Source organism: Diabrotica virgifera, chromosome 2 (genome assembly GCF_917563875.1).
Source record: "Diabrotica virgifera virgifera chromosome 2, PGI_DIABVI_V3a".
Classification (NCBI taxonomy): domain Eukaryota; kingdom Metazoa; phylum Arthropoda; class Insecta; order Coleoptera; family Chrysomelidae; genus Diabrotica; species Diabrotica virgifera.
Window position 1 is genome coordinate 268,493,480 of NC_065444.1, and position 24,584 is coordinate 268,518,063.

Sequence of the window (24,584 nt, forward strand, 5' to 3'; positions counted from 1 at the left end):
CGATTTCGCAATTTTTCAAGTTGCATTTACATAAAAAGATAGTTTTTAATTGTTTCAAAAATGTTGCATGTTGTGGTTGTGTTTTTGTTTGTAAAATGTATTACTAATAAATTTTTTTTATTTAAAAGACTAAGTTTTTCAATCTAATAAAAATATTTGTAAAATAAAATATTTTTAAAAGATTTTTAATTGAAAAACTTATTGGCCCATTTTCCTGGTGACACCTCCAAGTCTTCTACAATATGCAAACCAGATGACTGCTGCAGTGAAGACAAATGGGAAGGAATTTTACACTATGCAATTCACAACCCCCGTCTACAGCTTGGTAAAGTTCCAACAGAAAATGGACCTAGTTACTCTATAGGAGTAATACTAATATAACATAAAAATGTATACCATTTTTATTCAGTTGCAATGCGAAGCCAAAACCGTCTTAATTTTTACTTAGATTAGAGAATACTATAGAGTGACTAGGTCCATTTTCCGTTGGAAATTTACCAAGCTGCAGACGTGGGTTGTGAATTGCATAGTGTAGAATTCCTTCCCTTTTGTCTTCACTGCAGCATCCATTTGGCTTGCATATTGTAGAAGCCTTGGAGGTGTCACCAGGAAAATGGGCCAATAAGTTTTTCTATTAAAAATCTTTTAAAAATATTTTATTTTACAAATATATTTATTAGGTTGAAAAACTTAGTCTTTCATTTAGCAGATGCCGCTACGCACCTACTACCTTCACGTCAGTTGCAATGGGGACTAATATGCCGAAAAATTTTTACCTGGACTAGAGAAACCAGCCTATGCATTCTCTGAAGAGCCTCTAACAAGAGATGAAATCGTCGATAAGAGTGCTGGCTGCACTCTCTAATCTAAGTAAAAATTAAGACGGTTTTGACTTCGCATTGCAACTGAATAAAAATGGTATACATTTTTATTTCTTTTTATTTCTTTATTTGCTACAGTGTTACATTAATTACCGGATTAATAATCGTTAATCGTCAATTGTCCATTCAGTCATGGCTTACTTAAAATTTAGATAAATTTTAACACCTAAAATAATTTGCTCTAAAAAATGAAAATATCTCGAAAACTAACAAATTTGGGCATAGGGAATGTTATGTAAAAATTAAATTACGGTAATGTTACTCTTCAATAATGATATAAAATACAGGGTATTCCATTTAACATTACTGAGAAAATAATGTATTTGCGATTTGACTCACCCTGTACCTATTTGATATAAAGAAAATTAGCAATGTCAATAATTCTTTAAAATTTTAACAATTAATAAAAAATATGGCATTAATAAACCATTGCTGTTGTGCTTATTTTTATTTATACAGGGAGTTGAACTTGTTACGATTTTCATACAAAATTGGTTATAACTTTGTATATACCCTGTATAACATAACAAACCTTTATATTTTTGTGATGGAGAAGTTAACAGAATTTCGAATATAAAATAAAATATAGGGTGTTCCATTAAAAAAAAACCTAAGTTTGGCCTGCCACTGTGTTATCGATCGAACACCCTGTAACATTCTAACTAATTTTGTAATGTGAAATTCAAAGGTGGCTAAAATTTTTGTTATTAACTTTTACTGCTATCTAGTACTATAGCGGAGCTATTGAACTTTACCCCACTAATCAATCACCCTGTATGTACTAAACTTTCTTGTATTTTGATTCAAAACACAATCTACACCAAAACATATTTTAACCATTAATTTTAAATTCATTAAAAGAAGGTTATTTTTCTCTTAGTACAAGTGCTATTTAAACGAACACTTCATGTTTAAGGGTTGGGTTGATACGAAAGTGAGCAGCATATTATTTATCACCAGAGGCCAGTTAAAAGTTTCTTTACCTCTTCCATCAATTAACTGCATTATTTATTCAACTGTTTTCTCCCATTTCCCTAACCCCATATTTTGTATTCGACAGGGGAAATTACGGAAATGGTAGACTTTTATTATGAACTTACTTCAACTCATTATCAGATACCGCTTGATGTACTTCGTGATGTTGCTGTTTTAACAGGGTGGTCCAATAAAAATGAGAAACATCGTACATTTTTCAAACTGATTGCTTAATGCAGTAAACTCAACTTGATTTTTAACAAATAGACTACCTACTCATCAGCGGTAAAAAAACTGTAAAACCGTGGAATTTTGAGAATCAACACCGATTTTAATTAAGTTTAAGTTCAGTTGACCCAGAGCCGGATTTAGGGCAGTGGGGGCCCCTGGGCAAAATTGGTGGGGGCCCCTACCTCCTACCATTAAAAAAAATGTTGATCTACTTTTATAAATATATTTTTAAATAATAAAAAGTACAAGAGCTGTAACTTGCTACAGTAAGTCAGTTAATATTAAAAAATAATAGTAAGATGTATGGTTAAAATCCGGGTCCGGGAACTTTTTGAGATATTTTAATTGAAAATTTCTTGATTATGTGGGACATATCTAGTTGCATTAAGACATTGTGGCCAATGCTCATTATAGAGAAATGATTCAAACACTCTTGACCCATCGTAGACCGAAGTCGATTTTTAATTCACTTAAATTTGAATAATCTCTATCCACTACAGTTAGTTAGCATAAGAATTAAATATAAACAAAGTGTCACCTTAACATTTGGAAAAGCATCATTCATATTATTTTCTTTTAGCAGTTCGTACATTTAAAGTTCTTTGCTTATATTTGATGAGCTGATTTCCTCTTTAAATAAATTGAAGAATCTTACAAAATGTACCAGATGGACACATAAGTTTTCATCTAAATGATTGCTATAAATGTTGGCAAGCTTTAGTGAGTGAGCTTCAATTTCATCGAGAGTTAAATTTTCCAATTTTCCAAAATGATATAAAAATCCAAAATTGGAATGAGTAGACAGCCTCTGACTTAAAGCGGTAATGAAATGATCTATTATAGCGATAAAATTTTGAGTTCTAAAGTTCTCTGATGTTCTCAAATCTTTCGAAATTTTCACGTTTTGACTGTATAATTTATTCAAGTGATCTAAGTGCTGCCACTCCTGAATTAAGGTCAATATTTGGATCTTATTTGGAAAAATACGACATGCTGTTTGTCCTCCCTAATATCCTCTCTGTTTCCACTAAACACATTCGATTATAGGTGCAGACCATTTGCAATGCTACAAGTTTTAAATTGTTGCTGATAGTCTTCCGAAATTTTTGATAATGCTCCTTTAATCTGATTATAACTTTTAACTAGTTCTTTTGCGGCATCACCTCCATGATCATCTAGTAGTATTTGCTCTTTTAGGAACAATAATATTTTTGCCACGGTCTGCGTTGCTGTCGCTTAAAGACGCAGCTTTTAAACATTCTGTTAACAAGTTGTATATTATGTAGAGGAAGTGACAAATTACGTATAGTTAGTCCTTTTAAGTTGCAGTTGCAGCTTTTGAAACTAAATTTAGGGAGTGGGCGACACAAGAAATCCACTAATCTACAACTCCAAGATATTAAGGTACGTATCCATACGTGGGTGCTCCGTGCTCGGTGTAGCAGCTCCACATAGTGGATACGTTGGTGCTCGCCCCACGGAGCTCACCCTCTTTGATTCAACCGGTTTGCAGGTTATATGTAGGGGAGCGCATGCCGTATCCATTTGAGCAGCTACACCGAGCACGGAGCACCCACGTATGGATACGTACCTTTTTGTTCTATAATTTCAGCCTGAACTCAATTGTATTTTCCACTGATAACTGACGGATTAACGTAGGACTGTCTCCTGCAGTTTTTCAAATCGATATCATGTTCTTGAAAAAATGTCATTAGATAATTAAATATATCCTCTGCTTTATGACCGCGAATTGGCAAAAATATGGTAAACCTTTCAGCAGGAGTGAAACCTTCTATGTAACGAAATATCACAGTTAATCGATTGGTATGAACTGAATAATATTTTGACTTCTTAATCCGTCAAACTATTTCATTTAATACGTTTTGACTCATCGGATATACAATTTACTCACATATGGTCGATGACGATAGTTGACATGTGCGCTTCCAGGATTTTAAATATTTATTAATATGAAGCTTCAAAAATTGATCATATTAAGCTAATAACTGGAGTATTCCCAAATAATTTTCATTTTTGTAATGAACTCGACAACTCATTTTCGCTGCGAAATGCTAAATGTCGTTCAAAAATAAACTTTATAACACTAAAATTAGTCTTTAAGTATTTTCCAATAATTCTTTATTGCTTCGGCCGGTTTTGCTACTTCAGTATCAATACGCCCAATTCTTTCGTGTGCTTGAGACATTTCGTGATCCATATATAAGCCTACTATCTGCATGTTCCAATCATTCCTCTGTGGGTAAAATGTGTACGAAAACTAGATAAGAATTTACAAACGAAGCAATAAACTCACCCGGTGGAAGGTGAAAAACATAACCATGAACAATATATTATATTATCACTCCTACGCTCCTTCATTTTATACTTGACATACATTGTCGATTTCCTGTATCTCGTGCCAATATCTGTTTAAATGAACCTCTTATGTTTGGAGCTTTGTGGGGACCCCCAAATTGTGGGGGCCCCGGGCAGCTGCCCAGCCTGCCCCCCTTAAATCCGGCCCTGGGTTGACCCTAATTTTTATTACAGTTAGAATGACAATTCTGTACACCAATAACATCAATCAGCTGTTATTTACTTTGTTTTGCAATATTTCTGTCTTACCCAATAAAAGCTATCGGTCTCTAAATATATTACAGCTGATTAAATTGCTATATGTGGATCACTAAATCTGTTCCGAATCCAACTAAATCCGCAATCCTCGAAAAATATATCGGCCCCAGTTTGGCACCGGATAATTTACTTATATTATGTGAACGTATCTAGGAGTATGCTCTGCAAGGGCGGCCCTTCCGCAAATTAAGCCACAAATTAAGCTAAACACATTACAAGGAAACCCTTTATAGGGTCGCTACAGAAATTATCGGCACATCCGATCACAGATAACTTGATCGACGGACGGATTCGGTATTACAGGAAACTGCTGAATATTGGCCATCGGAGATGGATAACGACAAAGTTAGTAGGGTAAAGCTGGATTTCAACGAAACTTGGCGTGGCACTGCTTGAGAAATTGAAAATATGTATATAGAAAAAGATAAAAGCTAAAGTAGCCCAATAAATGACCGTTTTGGAGTGTAATTTCCAGGGGCAACTCCGAATTGCATGAAAATTAGGATTTAGGTTCTACTTACCCTCCACTTCAAAGTCGAATTTGTGCCGTTGGTTGCTTTTACTTGGGGGTGACATTTACCCCTTCTCGGGGAGTGAAAAACGCGTGTTTAAAATAAGGCCGGAAATGGATTCATTGACTTATTTTAAGCATCTTTTGTTCTATAAAGTTTTTTACGTTAGTCAATACTTTTCGAGTTATTCGCGATTTAAAATGTTGATTTTTCGACAAAAAAACTACGTTTTCAGACCGTTTTTCCCAAATAACTCAAAAAGTATATATTTTATCGAAAAAAATATTTTTAGCAAAAGTGTAGCCTATAAAAAAAACGAAAAAAATGGTGTACCAGTAAAGTCTACAAATTAAGTACAAGCAAAGTTGTAGCTCATGAAAAATACGTTCTTATTCGTCTAATTCCAAATAGAATAATTCAACGCGAAATCACTGAAGAAAGAAGCGTTTTCCGGGAAAACCTTATTAATATTTTTAAAGTATTGAAAAAAGCTTATTATTTGCTTTTCACAAAAGTTTACAGCATCAAAAATAAACGAGTAAAAGAGAAGTAAGCCTCTTTTTTTGGTAAAAAAAAATCGTGAAAACCTCCCTCTATTTAGCACCCTAAATGAAATTAATCGTTTGGCTTTACCATCTATTTTAACTGTGTGTGTATTGTTTATGTGATCTGTAAGTTTTATTGGTTTGAAGTGCTTATTTTTGAAAACATTTGGTTTTATAGTAAAAAAAAAAATTTCTAAAAATTTTTGAAAAATTTTATTTTTTCAAAATAACTTAAAAAGTATTAGTGATAAGAAAAATCTTAAAGAGTAAAAAAATGTAGATTTTGCTATTATAAATATGCTAGTTTCATTTTGTTTCTCCGTAAAACAAAAATTGGTTAAGATAGGGCTGTTCTAAATTGGCATACACTCGTGATTACTGACCCATTCAAGCTTTCTCAATTATAACCCTTTCAAAAATAGGCACTTTAAATCGGTGAGACTGACAGATCATATAAAAAATAGATAGGTAAGTAAATTGTTTGTAAAGCGGTAGCGATTAATTTCATTTGAGGAGCTAAACACGGCGAGATTTTCATGATTTTTTACAAAAAAAAGAGGGCCAACTTTATTTTGAGCGTAACTCGCTTATTTTTAATGCTAAAACTTTTGTTAACAATTAAAACAAAGCTTTTTATAAATACTTTAAAATAGTTTAAATGGGTTTTTCCCGAAAAGTGCTTAATTTGTCGGTGATTTTACCTTGAAATATTCGATTTGGAATTAGACGAATAAGAACGTATTTTTCATGAGTTACAACTTTGTTTGTATTTGATTGATAGACTTCACTGATACATCATTTTTTTGGGTTTTTTATAAGCTACACTTTCGCTGAGAATATTTTTTCGATAAAATATTTACTTTTTGAGTTATTTGCGAAAGACAGTCTTAAAACGTAGTTTTTTTGTCGAAAAATCAACATTTTCAATGGCAAATAACTCGAAAAGTATTGACTTCCGTAAAAAACTCTATAGAACACTGCCGTGCTTAGCAAAAACGGCGTATCTGCAGAGACATCACATTCGAGTAAAATCGATTTTAGTTTAAGAATTCGTATACATTTACACAGGATACGGCATAAGACGCGGTGTGTTTAATGCGTTTTGGCTTAACTTACGTCATTTTTAGTAAGCAAATAAGATAGATATGCACATTTGGGTTAGAAAAAAGTAAAAATTTCATTTTTTCAGATTTTTGCAAGTACAGCGTTTTTGCTAAGCACGGCAGAACAGAAGTTGCTTAAAATCAGTCAATTTATCCTTTTCCGGTCTTATCTTGAACGTATGTTTTTTCACCCCCCAGAAGGGGTGACTGTTACCCCCCAAGTAAAAGCAACCAACGGCACAATTTCAATTTTGAAGTGGAGGGTAAGTAGAACCTAAATCCAAATTTTCATGCAATTCGGAGTTGCCCCTGAAAATTACACGATATCGCCGAATTTCCCGTTCATTTACTGGGCTAAAGACGGGAATCGATGCAACGTGAAATAGCGTTGTTTCCCTCAGATTTTGCGATTTACAATATTTTTGCTCACACCGAACCCCCTATTTATGGCTGGATCTACGCGAATTCTTTCATTGTTTTTCGGTAAATGAACACGGTTCATAGGAAGTCAGAAGCTGATACAGACTAGGTACTATCCACTCCGTTTTTTGCCCTGAAAGCCGTCTGTTATCAACCGGTCGTGCCTATTGCTGTCATTTGTCTTATTGTACATCGTTCATTTCTTTATGAAACCCATTACAGAATTCTGGAACCCTGTGGTACTAGCTTATGCTGGTCTAGTAGGTGGTTGCCAAATATATTTTGAGCCACTTCGATGTCTCCAAAAAGTGATTGCCGGTTTCGATCCAATGCCTCACAATCATGCAAAATATGGTTGACTGTTTCGGGTTCTCTGCTACAGAGTCTGCGGCTCAAGTCTCCATGAAACAGCCCCATTATATGCAGGTGACCCTTAACTGGCGCATACACAGTAAGGAAACCTTTTATAACTCTGAGCTGATTCCTGTTTGTTTTCAGCAATAATTCAGCCCTACTAGCACACATTCGTCCGATATACATCTTGCCATGTATTTTAGCGGGTACATCCTCCCAGTGTATGTTGTGTTAGCTTCGGATCCAGGCGTTTGTACGTTCGCGGAAAGTGCTTTTTTGCATTACCATGTGTAACAAAATTACTACTTTGCAGTAGTATTTATAGAAAGAAAATGATAAGATGAAGGGAGTAAGATTTTTGGAAGTTTTTTTGCCTCTGCATATACAATTTCGAATTCTAGTTTAGATACAGCAAAATCGTTTCTATATAATAATTATGTCGATATTAATAGTTGTGATATTAGTGAAGTAGATGTATATAATAGCATAGAAAAAATAAGTCTTAATCTAAAATGCGGCCCTGATAATATTTCACCCATTTTTGTTTATAATTGTAGATTTATCCTTTCTCAGGTTTTATGTAAATTTTTAATTTGTCGTTGTCTCAAAATGTTTTTCCTGATAAATGGAAAGATAGTTATGTTACCCCGATACACAAAAATAACGATAAGAAATCTATTGAGAACTACAGAGCAGTTTCAAAAATCTCTATTTTTGCTAAAATCTTTGAAATGTTAATAACTGAAAAATTATATCCAAAAATAAAATCCATACTAGTAAATGAACAACATGGTTTTATGTCAGGCAGATCTACATCTACAAACCTACTTGTATTGGAGGAATTCATTTTAGAGAGGCCTTGGAGAGCCGGTGGCAGGTTGATGTGATCTACACCGATTTCTCCAAGGCATTTGACAGAGTGAATAAGGATATATTAGTTAAAAAATTATCTGCATTAGGAATTCATGGATCATTATTATCATGGCTTGAAAGTTACTTAACAAATAGAAGACAATTTGTCAAAATTCATGATTGCATATCATCAGAAATTAAAGTCTTATCAGGAGTTCCTCAAGGAAGTCATCTCTCTCCAATGCTTTTTAATTGTTTTGTCAACGATATTTTAAACTGTTTTTCCGATTGTAAAATATTACTGTATGCTGATGATTTAAAGATATTTAGGGTAGTTAAAGATGTAAATGACTGTCTTCTAATACAAGAGAATCTTGGTAATTTTTTCAGGTGGTGTTGTGACAATAAACTGAATTTAAACTAATGAAATAAAAAATTTTAGTAGTTCCAAAATGACACAAAATCTAGGCATCGGATAAAAAAGTTTATTTGAAGAAAGTGTATTTTTTTGTTCTTCTTAATGGCGGTACAGGCTCGTTTTTTAATATTGTATTTAATTACAGAGTAATTTCCACATATTAATAAATTTTTCAAATTGGGCTCTGTACCGCCATTTTTTAATATATTACGAATACGTGTGCCAAATATCTCGAAAAACTATTCAAAATTACAGCCGCAATCTTGGAACGCGTTTTCGTTACCTGTTGATCGCTACTGTTTCCTCTTAAGTAAAAGTAACGAAAAATAAAAAAAACATGCTGAAATGATTATTACGAGAGTTGCGTAGATTAGGAGGGGGGAAGGGGCAAAGGGGGGAAAATGAAGTATATATCCCTACAGCACGCCTCTGGTAACAGAGGAAAACTATATTTTAACACTAGTTAATGTATTCTAACATTTGTAAACTCTTTGTCAAGTTTGAACAAACAATATTGGAAGGTGTTAAAACAATGGGCTAATAGTTATTAATTTATGATATGTGTTAACACGTTTAAGGCACGCATGTGAAAGTTTGCAGAATGAGCGAAAGCGAGTTCTGCAATTCACATGAGTGCCTTAAAAATGTACTTTTTAACACGCATATCATACAATATTTTTTCTACAAACGTAATTATAGGACAATAAAAAAACTTTTACTTGAACTTGACTGACATTCCAATTTTATATTTTTTTGACATTACACCAAATTGCATATACGGTCAATACAAACTGCAGTGCCTTAAAAATTTTTTAATGCACTAGGGCCTTAAAGTAGAATTTTTAACGCTCGTATGTAGTGCTAAAAATTGCATTTTTAACACGGTTGTAGAAAAAATATTTTATATAAAATATTTAATATTGTATAGACAGGGGTTGGTTGTTACAGGTGCAGGTTGTTACAGACGCTTTTATTACTTACGAATAGTCGTTGACTCCATAACAAGTCTGAAGAATTTCGCGCATGTCTGTTACCTATAATATATCCAAACGACACAGCGCCACTCCATCGTATAATCCCGTAGAGTGTGGTTATGTGTTTTCATGCCTCCGAATAAAATTTAATGTGCCGAAGTAAGTATTAATATCTTTGGTAATACATAATGATATTAAATATTCTTGTTACGTGTACATGCATCAGTATATTATGTTTCTTTTTTATTATTATAATTTCTCAATAAATACAGTTTTGTTAAAGTTATTCTATTCAGCATGTTTTACAAACCATTCTTTTAGGGTTGGTTGTAACAACCAGCCCCATAACGGGGTTATTTGTTACGTTTGTCGTCAGCACATATTTTACACTTTTTGTCTAACTCAATAGTGTTTAAGCTTTATTTCAGTTCTTTAGAAGTTTAACACTTCTTTTACTTTTGTTTGATTTACTTAAAATAAATTTCTTAAAAATAGTTTTTGATATATTATTCTTTTAGCCAAATCTGTAACAACTAACCCCGGTCTCCCCTAATACAACTGTCTCTCGGTAAGGAGCAATATTTTATTTTTAAATCGTCGTATTTTGTGCTAAGGTTTCTCCAGCTACCTACTATATGGACAATTCTTAATAACACCCTGTATACAAAAAAAAAAGATCCAAACTTCTGAGATTATGCTCAAATTTTGTGGTCTTTAAAAGATACAATTTTCTAAATCGTTTTATATGTGTAGCAGCCCAGAGGGAGGTGGTTGAAAATTGCGTGTAATGTATGCGGAAGCTGCTTGGTCACAAACAAATAAGATTCATTATTAACCCACTGTTCAATCACTAAAAGGTTGGATTAATTGCAGAAATATGAATTGTACCCGTTAGTGCCTTTTGACGGTATGCGCTATAACAGACATATTGGACTAATGGTAATGGCAATGAATGCAGAGCCGGAAGTATATTAAATAATTGTCTATCTCGCTTTATCAGAGTATTTGCATTCAATTATTGTAATTAAATATGGCCACACATAGGAATAATCTCTAATGTAAGCGTAGACATTTCTCGTTAGCGTTTTTTGTAATTTGCAGGATTGCTATTCTATTTTGATTGTATATTTTCAGGAAATTTTCAATAAAACTTGTTTTTAACATTTTGGTTAACATTTTATAACTTGGTGTGAAAAATTCATAATAAAGTAGGTACCTATTTATTAAATCATTAATTTTCACATTTATTGCTACAATGTTCATTTAATCACTCAATTCAATTGCAGCATCCAATGGAGAGTATTTATGGACTAGGCGAAAAAAAAAATGACACAGGCGATTTACTTGCACAATTTTGCATGAACATAATAAGATGGTAGCAAACACTTGGTTTTGGCGGCTGAAAAGAAGACTGTAGACTTGGAGACCACCTGAAGATTAAAGAAAAAGAATGTGTGTGTACTTTGTACGCACGTAAGAAGTTATACTTCTATTATATGATTATATGATTATAAACGAAATTAATATACTTTTTATTTATATTTTATTTAAATATTAAATTAATTTATACTTACTACTTCTCAAACATTTTTATTAAAACAGTGCCAAAAATTAAAATATTAAAAAAATAAAACATACACAAAATTATTAAAAATGCCACAAATGATTTCTGAACATTAATTGTCGGAAAATTTTTTAACTAAATACGTATTTTCTGAAAATAAAATTATATAATAAATATGCTTACAATCATAAAATGTATAAAAAAAATTAAAAAATAAAAGTTTCTATTGGGATTCGAACCAACTTACCACGCGGCTGGTATTTCCGTTGTATTGGGATTCACTCGTATTAAAACTTGGCCACAGAGACAGCTTGTCATTATGTGCGAAAATCGTCTAACTAAACAGATTAACCTTTTGACATTTTTAACTTATGTAAATCAAATTATTTTGATTTTGAATTGAAATGATTTAGAATTGAAAAAATACAACAAAACATATAGTAAGAAAACAATATATTAGGTGAATATTGATAGAAATTTTGATGGTAATCAAATGATGTAAATAAAAGTATTACATACTACTTATGTATTTTGGTAGGTTCAAGGTAAGTATCGGAGCCCGTATAACGACTAATAAATTTCGCAATCACTTGCGTCGTGCAAAGTGGCTATGTTCAAATATCATAACAAACTTTGATCAACTATTTATAAAACACTTACCAGTGAAAGATTCTTTAGCTTTGAATAAGCGAGATCTGCGGCACTCATTAGTCACAGTTTGATGAGCTTTCACATTGGCATGCAACAATCATCTCTTCTATGTAAATAAGTCCAAAAATATAATATGAAAACTATTTAAAAAGGCATTAACTAACTTTTTGTTTGTTGTTTCTCTTCCTACAAATTTTAAAACGCAACAAGCATACATTATAACCAAACCACAGTCCCACAGCTGCCATATTGGATAATTTTTGTCATGTCATTTGAACATCCAATCAGAACAAAGTTATAATGCGCAAGCGCCCGGTCGCTAGGTTTTCCATATAAAATTTCACCGTCATTACGCCCGTAAAGAAGTATAACTTCAAAAAAACATAATAATGAATCAAATCAGATATATATGGACCGTTCACTCTTGTTAGAGTATAGGACCATTTCACGCGGTGGATTAGTCCGTAGTTTCCCTTAGGTTGTCATTCATAGGTTGTGATGTTTTTTTGCCTTCTCTACTATCTTCTTCCACTCACTCCGGTCCTGAATCTTTTCTCTCCAGTTTGCAATTTCCATCTTTGATATATCGTCTAGCAGTTGATCTTCCCATCTTATATTTGGTCTTTGTCTTGGTCTATTTTTTACTGGTTTCCATTTCATTACCTTCCTGATCAGTTCTTCTGCCCCTCTTCATTGTGTGTGCCCAAACCATCTGAGTCTTTGTGCTTTAATGTATTTCACCATATCTTCTCCCTCAGTTATATTTATTATTTCATGGTTCATCAGCTTTCAATATTACCCTGTTTCTGTCTTTAATGGCCCATGTATTCTTCTAATAATTGTTCTCTCAATTATTCTTATTTTTTCTTCGTCTTTTTTCGTAAGGCACATTACCTCTGCTCCATAGGCTATCACTGGTCTAATTGCTGCTCTATATATTTTTGATTTTGTTTCTTTTTGCTTAAGTTTTTGTTCTTAAGTAGTCGGTGATATTTCCAATATACTCTATTACACAAAGACTAAGTTTAAAATATGTCGGAAAATTTTTACCAGGAGTAGAGAAAGCAGCCTATGCATTATCTGAAGAGCCTCTAATAAGAGGTGAAATCGTCGATAAGAGTGCTGGCTGCACTCTCTAATCTAAATAAAAATTAAGACGGTTTTGGCTTCGCATTGCAACTGAATAAAAATGGTATACATTTTTATTTTTTTATACTCTATTACCTGCTTTAAATCTTTCGTTTATCTCTATACTCCTTCCATTTTTCAAACTCAAGGCACTCTGCCGAAACACCTGTAGTGACATTAATTTGAAATAAATTTTGTGGAAGTACTGAAAATGGAATGGAATCTGAACGTGTTTTAGGGGGTACAATTTTATTTTCGTTAGGACACCATGTATATTGTGGATAACTATTGTTTCCGGTATCATTATCAAAAATTTGTTGTTATATCTGCAGAAGAGTGCATAAATAGAATCACAATGGTTTATAGTTACTTCAAAATGATGATGGTAAATATTTTATTGCTTATAGTGTGTTGCGTTTTAATAACCGAGGTAACAAGTGGTAAGTAAAACTTTGCTTTTTTATAAATATTTATACTTATTTAAAGATATTTGTGTACGTATACTTTAAAAAACATAACGTTATTTATTTATTAATTATAATTTTATTTGATGTTTCTTCATAATCTGTTTATATCATATACCGTCTACGTTTTCTACATGCGATTACGATGTACTTTATGACCTACTTTTCTGTTACACCATGTATAATTACACACTAAGGAATTCCACAATTTTCACTGTATTCCTTCACTCAACCGTTCTCTCCATTTGTTTCTGATTTTACAGTCACCTTCCTGCCGATTTCTTCTTTCCATTTATTTATCCACTTTATCTCTAAAAGATCTTCGGTATCTGCTTCTCTTCCTTCATCCCATCTGGCTCCATTCTGTTATTCTGTTTATACAACATTTTTTTCTGCTCTTCTGGCATGTCCGTACCGGGTTAATATCTTCTGTTCTATGTAGTCTCTATTATATCCTAGTTCATTCTCATTCTTTTTTAATCTCTGTTATTTATTCTATCTCTTTTTGTTACTATGCACCTTCTCCTTAGGAATTACATCTCTGTTGTTATTTTGGTTTTGGTTTTCTAATTTATTATCCAAATTTCACATCCATAAGTCAGGATACTACCGTCATGGTGTTATAAATTCTGCTTTTTATTTCCATACTAAAGTTCTTATCCCACAGTACCGGGTTCAATTTTCGTAGGCAGTCTTTTGTCATCAGATCATGTTCCTGTTGTTGGTAAATTTCGGTTTAGATTCAAGAAGGTTGCAAAAAAGAATAGCAACAAAAAGTGCGATATGAGAAGACTAAAAGATAAGAAAACAAAAGAGACAGTCGCACAGATTCTTTCAGAGAAGCTAAGTAATATGGAGCAAACATATAATGCCGAAGAATCACTCCAAAATATATGTGAAACATTTAACAAGATCAGAGAAGAACATCTGATAGAATAGAAAGAGAAGAGAAAAAGTTGGATTAATGACAATATATTACAACTCATAGAAGAAAGAAGAAAATCAAAGAACAACAAAATAATGTACAGCTCGATTCAGAGACAAACAAGAACGGCCAAAGAGAATTGGTTTAAGTCACAGTGTGAAGAGATAGAGTTGTTAGAACAAAAACATGATACATTTAACATGCATAAAAAGGTGAAACAGCAGGTGGTCTTCAGAAATCCAACACAGCTAGCAAACTGCGAAACCAACAGGGGGATATCATCACAGACAAAAACCAAGAAATCTGAGTATGGACAAAATACATACAAGAACTCTTTTATGATACTAGATCCGAACAACCTCCATCCTACATATGTGATGACCACTTACCAATCACCTCAGATGACAGATGAAGTGGAAAAAGCAATATCACAACTAAAAGATGGCAAAGCTCCTGGACCTGACAATGCATATCATGCTGAACTCATAAAACTATTTAATACCGACGGTACTCAACGCCTAACAAAAATATTCATGCCTGGTTGCACCAACAGATCTTAGGCTTGAGCCGAGAATATCATAAGAATTAATTTAATATAATTACAATAAAATATAATAGGAATATCATAATATAATAATAGATATACTTGATAACAAGGTAAGAATCCAAAATTATGGTGCAACGTAAGTGATACTTCCGGTGGTCCTATCTATAAGCAGAGCTTAGCTAAGCTGGAGCTTAAAATCTGTTGGTGCAACCAGGCATTAATGACATATATTTGAGCGGAGTAATACCAAGTACATGGCTGAAGTCGACGTTTATTGTAACACCAAAGAAAACAAAATCCGTATCTTACAGTGATTTCCGAACCATCGGCTTAATGAGCCATATTTTAAAATTATTTCTAAAAATTATACATAAACAAATCATAATATGGTTTAAATTATAATAATTTGTAGACACCTGCACCAAACAGACCACTCCCAAGACAGTCTTTAAAATTATTAAAACAAAGGTATGTATTTTAGACTTTGTTTAAATCTCATTTGCATTAATTTTTCTTAAAAGAAAATGTAATTTGAAAAATATATAATTTATAATAAATATATATTAATTAATTTATAAATATATAATTTATACACACCTGTTGGATTGTTTCATATATCCTGAGAAGGCTTTCTGATAGCCTTTGGAACTCTGGTCACAGTGTCAGATCGACACGGAAATTCTTCTTCTTAAGCTGCCGCCTTCTTTCTAAAATGGGTGACCATCATGAATATTTGTATTTTGTTTGCAGCTGCTGTAAAAAGGCAAGAAATTAAACCACTCCCTGAGATTCCGCAACGATAGCTTTCATAAATCTTTCCCTGCATGATATTCTGTAGAAGCTGGCTATTTTCTTCCACTCATCAAGTAGCCAAAATATTGTAGTTTTCGCAACCTTATATCATTACTTCTTAGTTCTGTTTCTTCTAAAAGTCTTCGCCAGACTTCTTGATTCGTGACAGTATCTACATAAGATATTCTCAAGACTCTTCTGTAAAGTTACATCTCGAAAACTTCCACTGTTCTCATCATCGATTTAGTCATAGTGGCTGCCTCTATAGTTTATAGGAGGATACTAAATAAAATGTGTAACATCTAAGCATTCGTATTTTTATGTGGACACATTTCTATTGCACAAAAATGTGTTATTTTGACCGTCAAATATTTTGACCATCAATAATAAGTTGAACATTATCATTTAGTGTAAAGAAATAATGTATATTAACTATTAATTATTTTATTATTACTTTTTAAGTATAAATGGAGCCAATCGATTAAAGCATGTCAAGATGAGGGTGCAGCATTGGCCAGTATTCAAACAAAAGAAAAAAGTGATGCCATATACAACTTCATTATTTCTGAAGGTGAAATTTACAAAATATTATTAAAGCAAATTGTACATTTTGTACGAAATTGAGGGTCTGACGCTACATAATCTTGGAATTTATTTTTATGTTTTTCACCCCCCAAGTTTCTATTTAAAATTTGACCAAAATATCCTACTAAATTAAAACATCATATATCATTTCTTTATGGTAAACTTTTGTATAACGTCAATATTTAAACTTTTTTCCTTCTTATCCAGGTGTTGAAATACATTTTCCATTGCTATATGTAAGGTCGTATAAACTATGGTATAAATAATTTTTAAACGGAGAATGATCAAATAATAAACAAATAACTATTATACAATTTTCAATAAATCCCTCTATTATTTGTTATCTGTAATTTATCCCGTTTTTCTTGCTAAAATGTAATTATAGTAGGGGAGCAAGGTATGCTAAATGTGCACTCACTCGAGCGCTTTGGGGACCTATTGGATTGCGAAGAGTAGGTCCTAAAACCAAAAAAAGTTAAGTAAAGTTTTTCATTTTAGTGGGCGCTTGCCATTTTTTAATTTAATTTGTCATTTCCAACAATCGTTTTTTGAGATTATAGCGCCATCTATCCATAATTCGAAAAATTTTTCGACTAAAAGTTGCTTATTTTTACATAAAGAATCCAAATCTGGAATAAAAATTTGGGGCTTCTATTTAAGATTTTAAAGTAACCCCCCACCTCACCTCCGTGGGGGGTCCTGTTTGGTATAATACCATTTGATAGATTTTTCAAAAATATTGATTAAGTGTATTTTGCAGTTTTTCGATCTAATGTTTATTATGAAAAATATCGCGGGATTTGTATTTAAAATTTTAAATGTACCGCCCACCCCTCTCCGTGGGGGGTCATGTTTGGTAGCATTTGATAGATTTTTGAAAAATATTGAACCATTATTTTTTAGTTTTTCGATCTAACGTTCACTTCGCGAATTATTCGCTTTTTTTTTATGAAAATTTTTGACTCGCCCATTTGCGTACGCCTCGCTCAAAGTGTCAGATTTTTGAAATATTCACTCTTTTGCATGTACTTAAATTACCTTATCTTAATCTGACAATTTCGAGTAATTTTAAGGATAGATTCTTTTTTCTTGCCCCCCTTAACGAACTTCCCTGTGTTAAGAGCCAATATAATATATGGTAGAGATACATCTGCAGGGCACCAGGTTTCTCCCCATATGATAAGCTGACGCGCTCGAGTAACTGGAAAAATCCCCGCTTGGACTCCCCTACCATTATAATAGTCTCTCTAGCCTTATTAACTGCCACTTGACACTTGCTTCTGACAAATAAATCTGTAGCAGGTATTAAGTAGTTTCTTAATATCATAGATAAATATCGCTTCTTCTTCTTCTTCTTCTTCTTCTTCTTTTATTTTACGTTGGTGATCACCATTGCGAAGGCTTTTCGATCTTTTCCAACATAGAATAATTCTACATTTCATATCTGAGTCCATTCACGAATGTTTTCTAACCAAAACCCTTGTTTTCTTCCTACACTTATACGGCAATTTATTTTTCCATTAAGGATCGTTTGTAGCATTCGATATCGATTTCCCCTCATTATATGTCCCAGATAAGACATTTTCCAGTATTTTAAGCAGTTCTGTATAGTGTTTTAAACAGTATTAAGCAGTTCTCTATATTTGTTGACCCTTATTAGTACTTCCTCATTAGTTGTTCTTGCTGTTCAAGGGAGCTCCAGCATCCATCTATGAATTCACATTTCCAATGCTTCAATTCTGTTCATGGTTGGTACTTTTAATGTCCACGCTTCTACACCATATACAAGTTCAGACCAAACATAGCACTTAACCATTATTTGTCTTAGTCGCTACATCTTTAATTTTCAAGTGTTTTCTATTATAGTTTAACTTTATTTACTGTAATACTGCATCCTATTTATTTAACATTCGATATCTGGTTTTTAGGTATAAGTTCAGCAGATGTATATCATGGTATTTGGACATCTGGAAATAAGCTCAAGGACAAAGTTAACTGGTTCTGGCTAGCTCAGGAACCAGTTGTTTTTACTAACTGGGATATTAAGCACGGCGAACCTAACGGTCCGAAAGCAGAACACTGCATTTCTTTTTATAACAACGGATCGTCTGCTGTATGGAATGATGAAGGTTGTGAAAACCATGAGTTATACCCCCTTTGTGAAAAACCTGTTTGTAGTGCCTTAAATCCAAGTCCACATAAAGAAATAACAGAATTACATTGTCATTGTCATTGTGGAAATAACTGCCAAGCTGATACACAAATAGTTGTATGAATCCAATCGTACATTCTTTGACTGTTTTTGCTGTCAATTTTAAAGAACCGTTTGGATTGAAATGAAATTTGACACACGCAGAGTTAACATGTCAAAGTGATGTTGTGCCGATGTGCGCTTTTGCCTTGGGGGTAAGTTTCACCCCTTCACGGGGGTTAAAAAATAAAAGTCTAAAATAAGTCCGGAAATGGATAAACTGACTAATTTTAATCAACTTTTGTTCTATAATGTTTTTTCACCAAGTTATAACCACGTTATTAGACGGTTTTTCGGAAATAACTCAAATAGTAAGTATTTTATCGAAAAAATGTTTTAGAAAAACTATAGCCTGTAAAAAAGTGAAAAAAATAGTGTATGTGTTATAGTCAAAGCCCGAATTTCAGGCACTCCTAGGTTTGACTATGCAATCCTCAGGTCTGACTGACGATCTTAGTCAAAGCCCGAAATAAAGTTACAGTTTCGGCCTTTGACTAGTGAAACCTAGGAGAGACTAAGTTGGTCAGGCAAAGGTCGAAATTTAATTTTATAAAATCGGGGTTTGACTAGTCAAACCCCGATCAGCTATTAAAATGTCGTAATTTGTTAGATTAAGTTTAATAAAACGTCATTTTTTAATTTTAATGTTTATTATTTTTATATTGTCGTAATTAATATTACAAAAATAGTGCTTATTCTCACATGTTGAGGCATTATGGCATTTAGAGTTGCACAATACGTTAGACCTTTTACAATTTTGAGGAGCATTTCTTATTGCAGTAGCATTTTATAAAGCCTTGTTCTCCAAATTTAAAATCTTTTGTACTCATTTCTCTTAGAGACAACTTAACGTCTGGAACATCATCGAAATTAAGAAAAATCTCTTTGCATTCTCTTATTTGATTTCTTGAAACAAGTTTGTTTATTGTTCCGTATGTATTTCGTACCAACTCTATATAAACGGTCAATTGTTTTATCTTGTATGATACTCAAAATATTTCGAGCATCTCTTTGGCTCTATCAAAACTGGGGATAGTTATTGTTACAGTTATTCCGATAGAAATTGGAGGACTTTTTTTTTCATTTAATTGTTTCGTAGTATTAACCTGGGCATGAAGACCTTCAATCGCCTTTCCTATATTTATTTTAATCTTTTCTGTCTGTGTAACAATACCTATATCCCAGCTTTCATATAGCCAAAGGAGATGCTCGAAATATTTTGGGTATCATAAAAGCTAAAACAATTGACGTTTATATAGAGTTGGTACAAAATACGGAACAATAAACATTATTTTTTCAAGAAATCAAATAAGAGAATACAAAGAGATTTTTTTTAATTTCGAAGATGTTCCAGACGTTAAGATGTCTCTAAGAGAAATTAGTACAAAAGATTCTAAATTCGGAGGACAAGGCTGTATAAAATGCTACTGCAGTAAGAAATGCTCTTCAAAATTATGTAAGTGTAAAAAAGTTCTAACGTATTGTGCAACCCTAAATGCCATAATGCCTCAACTTGTGTGAGTTAACACTATTTATTTTATTTTAATTACGAAAATATAAAAATAATAAACATTAAAATTAAAAAATGACGTTTTATTAAATCTAATCTAACAAAGAACGACAGTTTAATAGCTGATCGGGGTTTGACTAGTCAAACCCCGATTTCATAAAATTAAATTTCGACCTTTGCCTGACCAACTTAGTCTCCTTAGGTTTGACTAATCAAAGGCCGAAACTGTAATTTATTTCGGGCTTTGACTAAGACCGTCAGTCAGACCTGAGGATTGCCTAGTCAAACCTAGGAGTGCCTGAAATTCTTTATATAGGGCTTTGACTATAACATATGCATGAAGTCTTAAGACCTAGTAGAAGGAGAGTTATATCTAAAGAAAAATATGGTCAAATTCGCCAAATTACAAATAGGATATTTCAACGGGAAGTTTTCAAAAAATAAAGCACTTTTTGGAGAAAACGCATTACAATTTTTTATGTGTTTAAAAAAAGCTTTATTTCTGTTTTTATAAAAAAGATTCTAACATTAAAATTAAACAAGTTACGCTCAAAATACAATTGGTAATTTTGTTTTGGCAAAAAAAATCTGGAAAATCACCCTCTAATTAGCAACTTAAATGAAATTAATCGTTACCGCTTCACAAGTTGCTTTACTTATGTTGTGTTTATATGATCAGTAAGTTTAATCTATTCAACGTTTTGAAGAAATTGGTTTTAAAATAAAAATTTTTAAATTTTTAATTTTTAAATTTTTTTTTAAATAACTTAAATATTATTAGAGGTATCAAAAATCTCAAACAGTAAAAAAATTAGCTCTGTTTTCTTGAATATCTTGTATTTTCTTGTTTTTCTTAAGACAAAAATTGGTTAAGATTTGGTGTTTCTAAATTTGCATACGCTCGTGATTGGTGACTCTTTCAAGACATTTCATAAGTACAGCTCTTTCAAAAATAAGGACTTTGAACCATACAGGATCATATAAAAAATACATACACCAGTAAAGCAATTTGTGAACTGGTAACAATTAATTTCATTTGAGATGCTAATTAGGGGGTGATTTTCCCGATTTTTTTACCAAAAAAAAGGGACCATGGACGTATAAATAAAGATTATTTAAACGTCCATGAAAGGGACCAACTTTATTTTGAGCGTAATAAACTTTTGATGCTAGTATTTTTTTTTATATAACAAAAATAAAGCTTATTTTAAACACTTTAAAAAAGTTGTAATGAGTTTTCCCCAAAAAGTGCTTAATTTTTTGGTCATTTCATGTTAAAATATTTGACTTTTAATTCGACGAATATGAACCTATTTTTCATTAGCTATAACTCTGCTTCTACTAGGTCTAGACATCTAGCCCGTAAACTGTTTTTTCACTTTTTTACAGGCTATATTTTTGGTATAAATATTTTATCTACAAAGTATTTACTTTTTGAGTTATTTGCGAAAAAACCTCTATTAACATGGTTATTTTGTTAAAAAATGAACATATTCGCTCGCAAATAACTCGAAAAGTATTGACTTGGTGAAAAATTTCTGTTAAACAAAAGTTGCTTAAAATTAGTCAGTTTATCCATTTCCAGACTTATTTTGGACGTATATTTTTCAGCTCCGAGAAGGGGTGAAACTCACCCCCAGGGCAAAAGCACACATCATCACAATATCATTTTTTTCTGCGACTTGTCAGCTATGTGTATGCCAAATTTCATGTCAATCTAAGCGGTTCTTTAAAATTTAGAGGTTTTGCCATATTTTACCGTTAAAGAACGTACTACAAAGATACTTAATATGTACCTATGTATAAGTTTAATCATATAGAAAAATCAGATTAAAAAGAACAGTATTTATAATTTTCTTCAACAAATATAATAGTTAATCTATTATTTTGTGGTTTTATTTCCAACATTTTTGCCTTTATCACCATAAGGGGTTGGCTTCCATTCAAGGCTATATGAATCTCTAGCTTATCCTTGTAGGAGATGGGACTGGTATCAAGACTAAACGTTTCAGAGCTTCCTGCCTCATAGTTTTACCACTAGTCATACCTATGTTGACTTTCTCATTTCATTCAGTTAGGTACATCAATCATCTTTGTGCTGGATGTCAAATAACTCATAAGAATATAAACTTCAACCTAGACATTGCCCATCATGTTTAATAGTTTAAAAAATTTACTTATTTTCTAGTTTAGCACACGATGTTTGTTGTTATTATTGAATTTTACCACAAATAAAAGTTTTTTTAAAACTATTGGCTAGTGTACTTAACTACTCGTACATATCAGTTCACAAAACTTCATGTTACACCGTCTATCTCATACTGTCATCAGTCAGAAACACTTTCAAACCTGTCACCTATAATCAGTTGGCTTTCACCTTTCTCTTTGTGAAGACAGAGAAATCAACCCAACCACCCACATGCTCGTGGTATAGTCATATGATGCTTTGAGGTATATCTTGTTTAAATTTCACCCATCGCCAGGGTTTAATATATAACACGCCAATGTAAGACTTTTGGTCGGCATTTTAAGGGTTTTAACCCATGTATTTTTTGTGGCTTAGCATGTAGAGCTTGTGAGTATAACCTAATTTTTTATCTTGGTCAATCTTTAAATTTTTTACTTTTGTCTTCACTAATTATGGTTATACTTATTTTACGCTTAGAACACTGATGATGCTCTCTTTAGAGCGAAAACGTTCTGTTTTTTAGTGTAGTCCTTTATTGGGGTTTTAAATAAATATACCTTTTACACAGAAGATCTTTTTCTTTTTTCTTCAATTTTTGTAAACGTTTCGTTGCGCTATGCATTTTACAACATATGAAAATATGAAAACCTTGAATTATCCATCTTTGTCTGTCCATCCGTAAACACAACTTATACTTTACTAGAACAGATAGAATGACAGATGAATAGGATCCATAAAGGTAAATTTAGAGAAATAATGCCTGAACTAGGATTACTTATGCCTGGTTGCACCAACGAATATGTTAAGCTTCAGCTTAGAGCAGCTCAGCTTACAGATAGAGCCGCCTTAAGTCTCACTTACGTTGCACCATAATTTTCGATTCTTTTCTAAGCAATCCACGTGGCAATCCATTGTGGCAAGCTCAAAATTGATCTGACTCAATGGTGCAACGCGTATCTTTCGTAAGCTGAGCTTAAAGCACGTCTTAAGCTTAAGATCTGTTGGTGCAACCAAGTAATAATGATTTGAAAAGTAAAGTTTTCAATCCTAATAGCAACATTAATAACATTGAAAAATATTAAAAATATTACTAAAAGATTTTTAAATCGAAAACTTATTGGTCAATTTCCCTGGTGACACCTCCAAGGCTTCTACAATGTGCAAGCCAGATGGATGCTGCAGTGAAGACAAAAGGGAAGGAATTCTACACTATGCAATTCACAACCCCCGTCTGCAGCTTGGTAAAGTTCCAACGGAAAATGGACCTAGTTACTCTATAGGAGTAATATTAATATAAAATAATAATAAAAATGTATACCATTTTTATTCAGTTGCAATGCGAAGGCAAAACAATCTTATTTTTCACTTAGAATACGGAGCGCAGTCCAGCACTCTGAACCGACGATTTTCGACTCTTATTGGAGTCATCTTCGGAGAGGCGTAGGCCTGCTGCTCCATACTCCAACCATGAAAGCTTATCCCCACATTGCACGGTAAAGTTTTCAATCCTAATAGCAACATTATTGATATTCAAAACTATTGAAAAATAAATTGATAAAAATTATTAATGTTGCTATTAGGATTGAAAACTTTACCTTTCAATTGACAGCTGACGCTAGTCACCACCTAATCCATACACGTCAGTTGCAATGTGGAGATAAGCTTTCATGGTTGGTCACTTTGAGTATGGAGCAGCAGGCCTACGCCTCTCCGAAGATGACTCTAATAAGAGTCGAAAATCGTCGGTTCAGAGTGCTGGACTGCGCTCCGTATTCTAAGTGAAAAATAAGATTGTTTTGCCTTCCCATTGGAACTGAAAATAAATGGGTTATGCAACAGGTTAAAAATTTGGAACGGTCAGACCACGAAAACGGCACATGTATTTTGTCTGACAGAACAGAATAGACTTAAACTCTCCGAACAGAGATTAAACTCTCATGCAAAAATCAGACTGCTATTATCCCCAAATGGGCGTTTTAATGAATGGAACATGTAGAATATGTCAAATGACAGGAATTATGACAAGTGATAAATAGCAGTCTGATTTTTGCATGAGAGTTTAATCTCTGTTCGGAGAGTT

General features: G+C 32.8%; 1 protein-coding gene across 1 annotated transcript; it reads left to right on the plus strand.

Moving 5' to 3' along the window:
* Nucleotides 1-13,581: 13,581 nt before the first annotated feature.
* Nucleotides 13,582-22,201, plus strand: LOC114334702 (CD209 antigen-like protein E). The gene is made up of 4 exons (XM_028284803.2): nucleotides 13,582-13,682; nucleotides 15,591-15,646; nucleotides 16,433-16,541; nucleotides 18,484-22,201. Exons 1-4 carry the CDS (start codon nucleotides 13,598-13,600, stop codon nucleotides 18,828-18,830), a joined length of 597 nt encoding a protein of 198 aa, XP_028140604.1. The 5' UTR covers nucleotides 13,582-13,597; the 3' UTR covers nucleotides 18,831-22,201.
* Nucleotides 22,202-24,584: the final 2,383 nt, after the last annotated feature.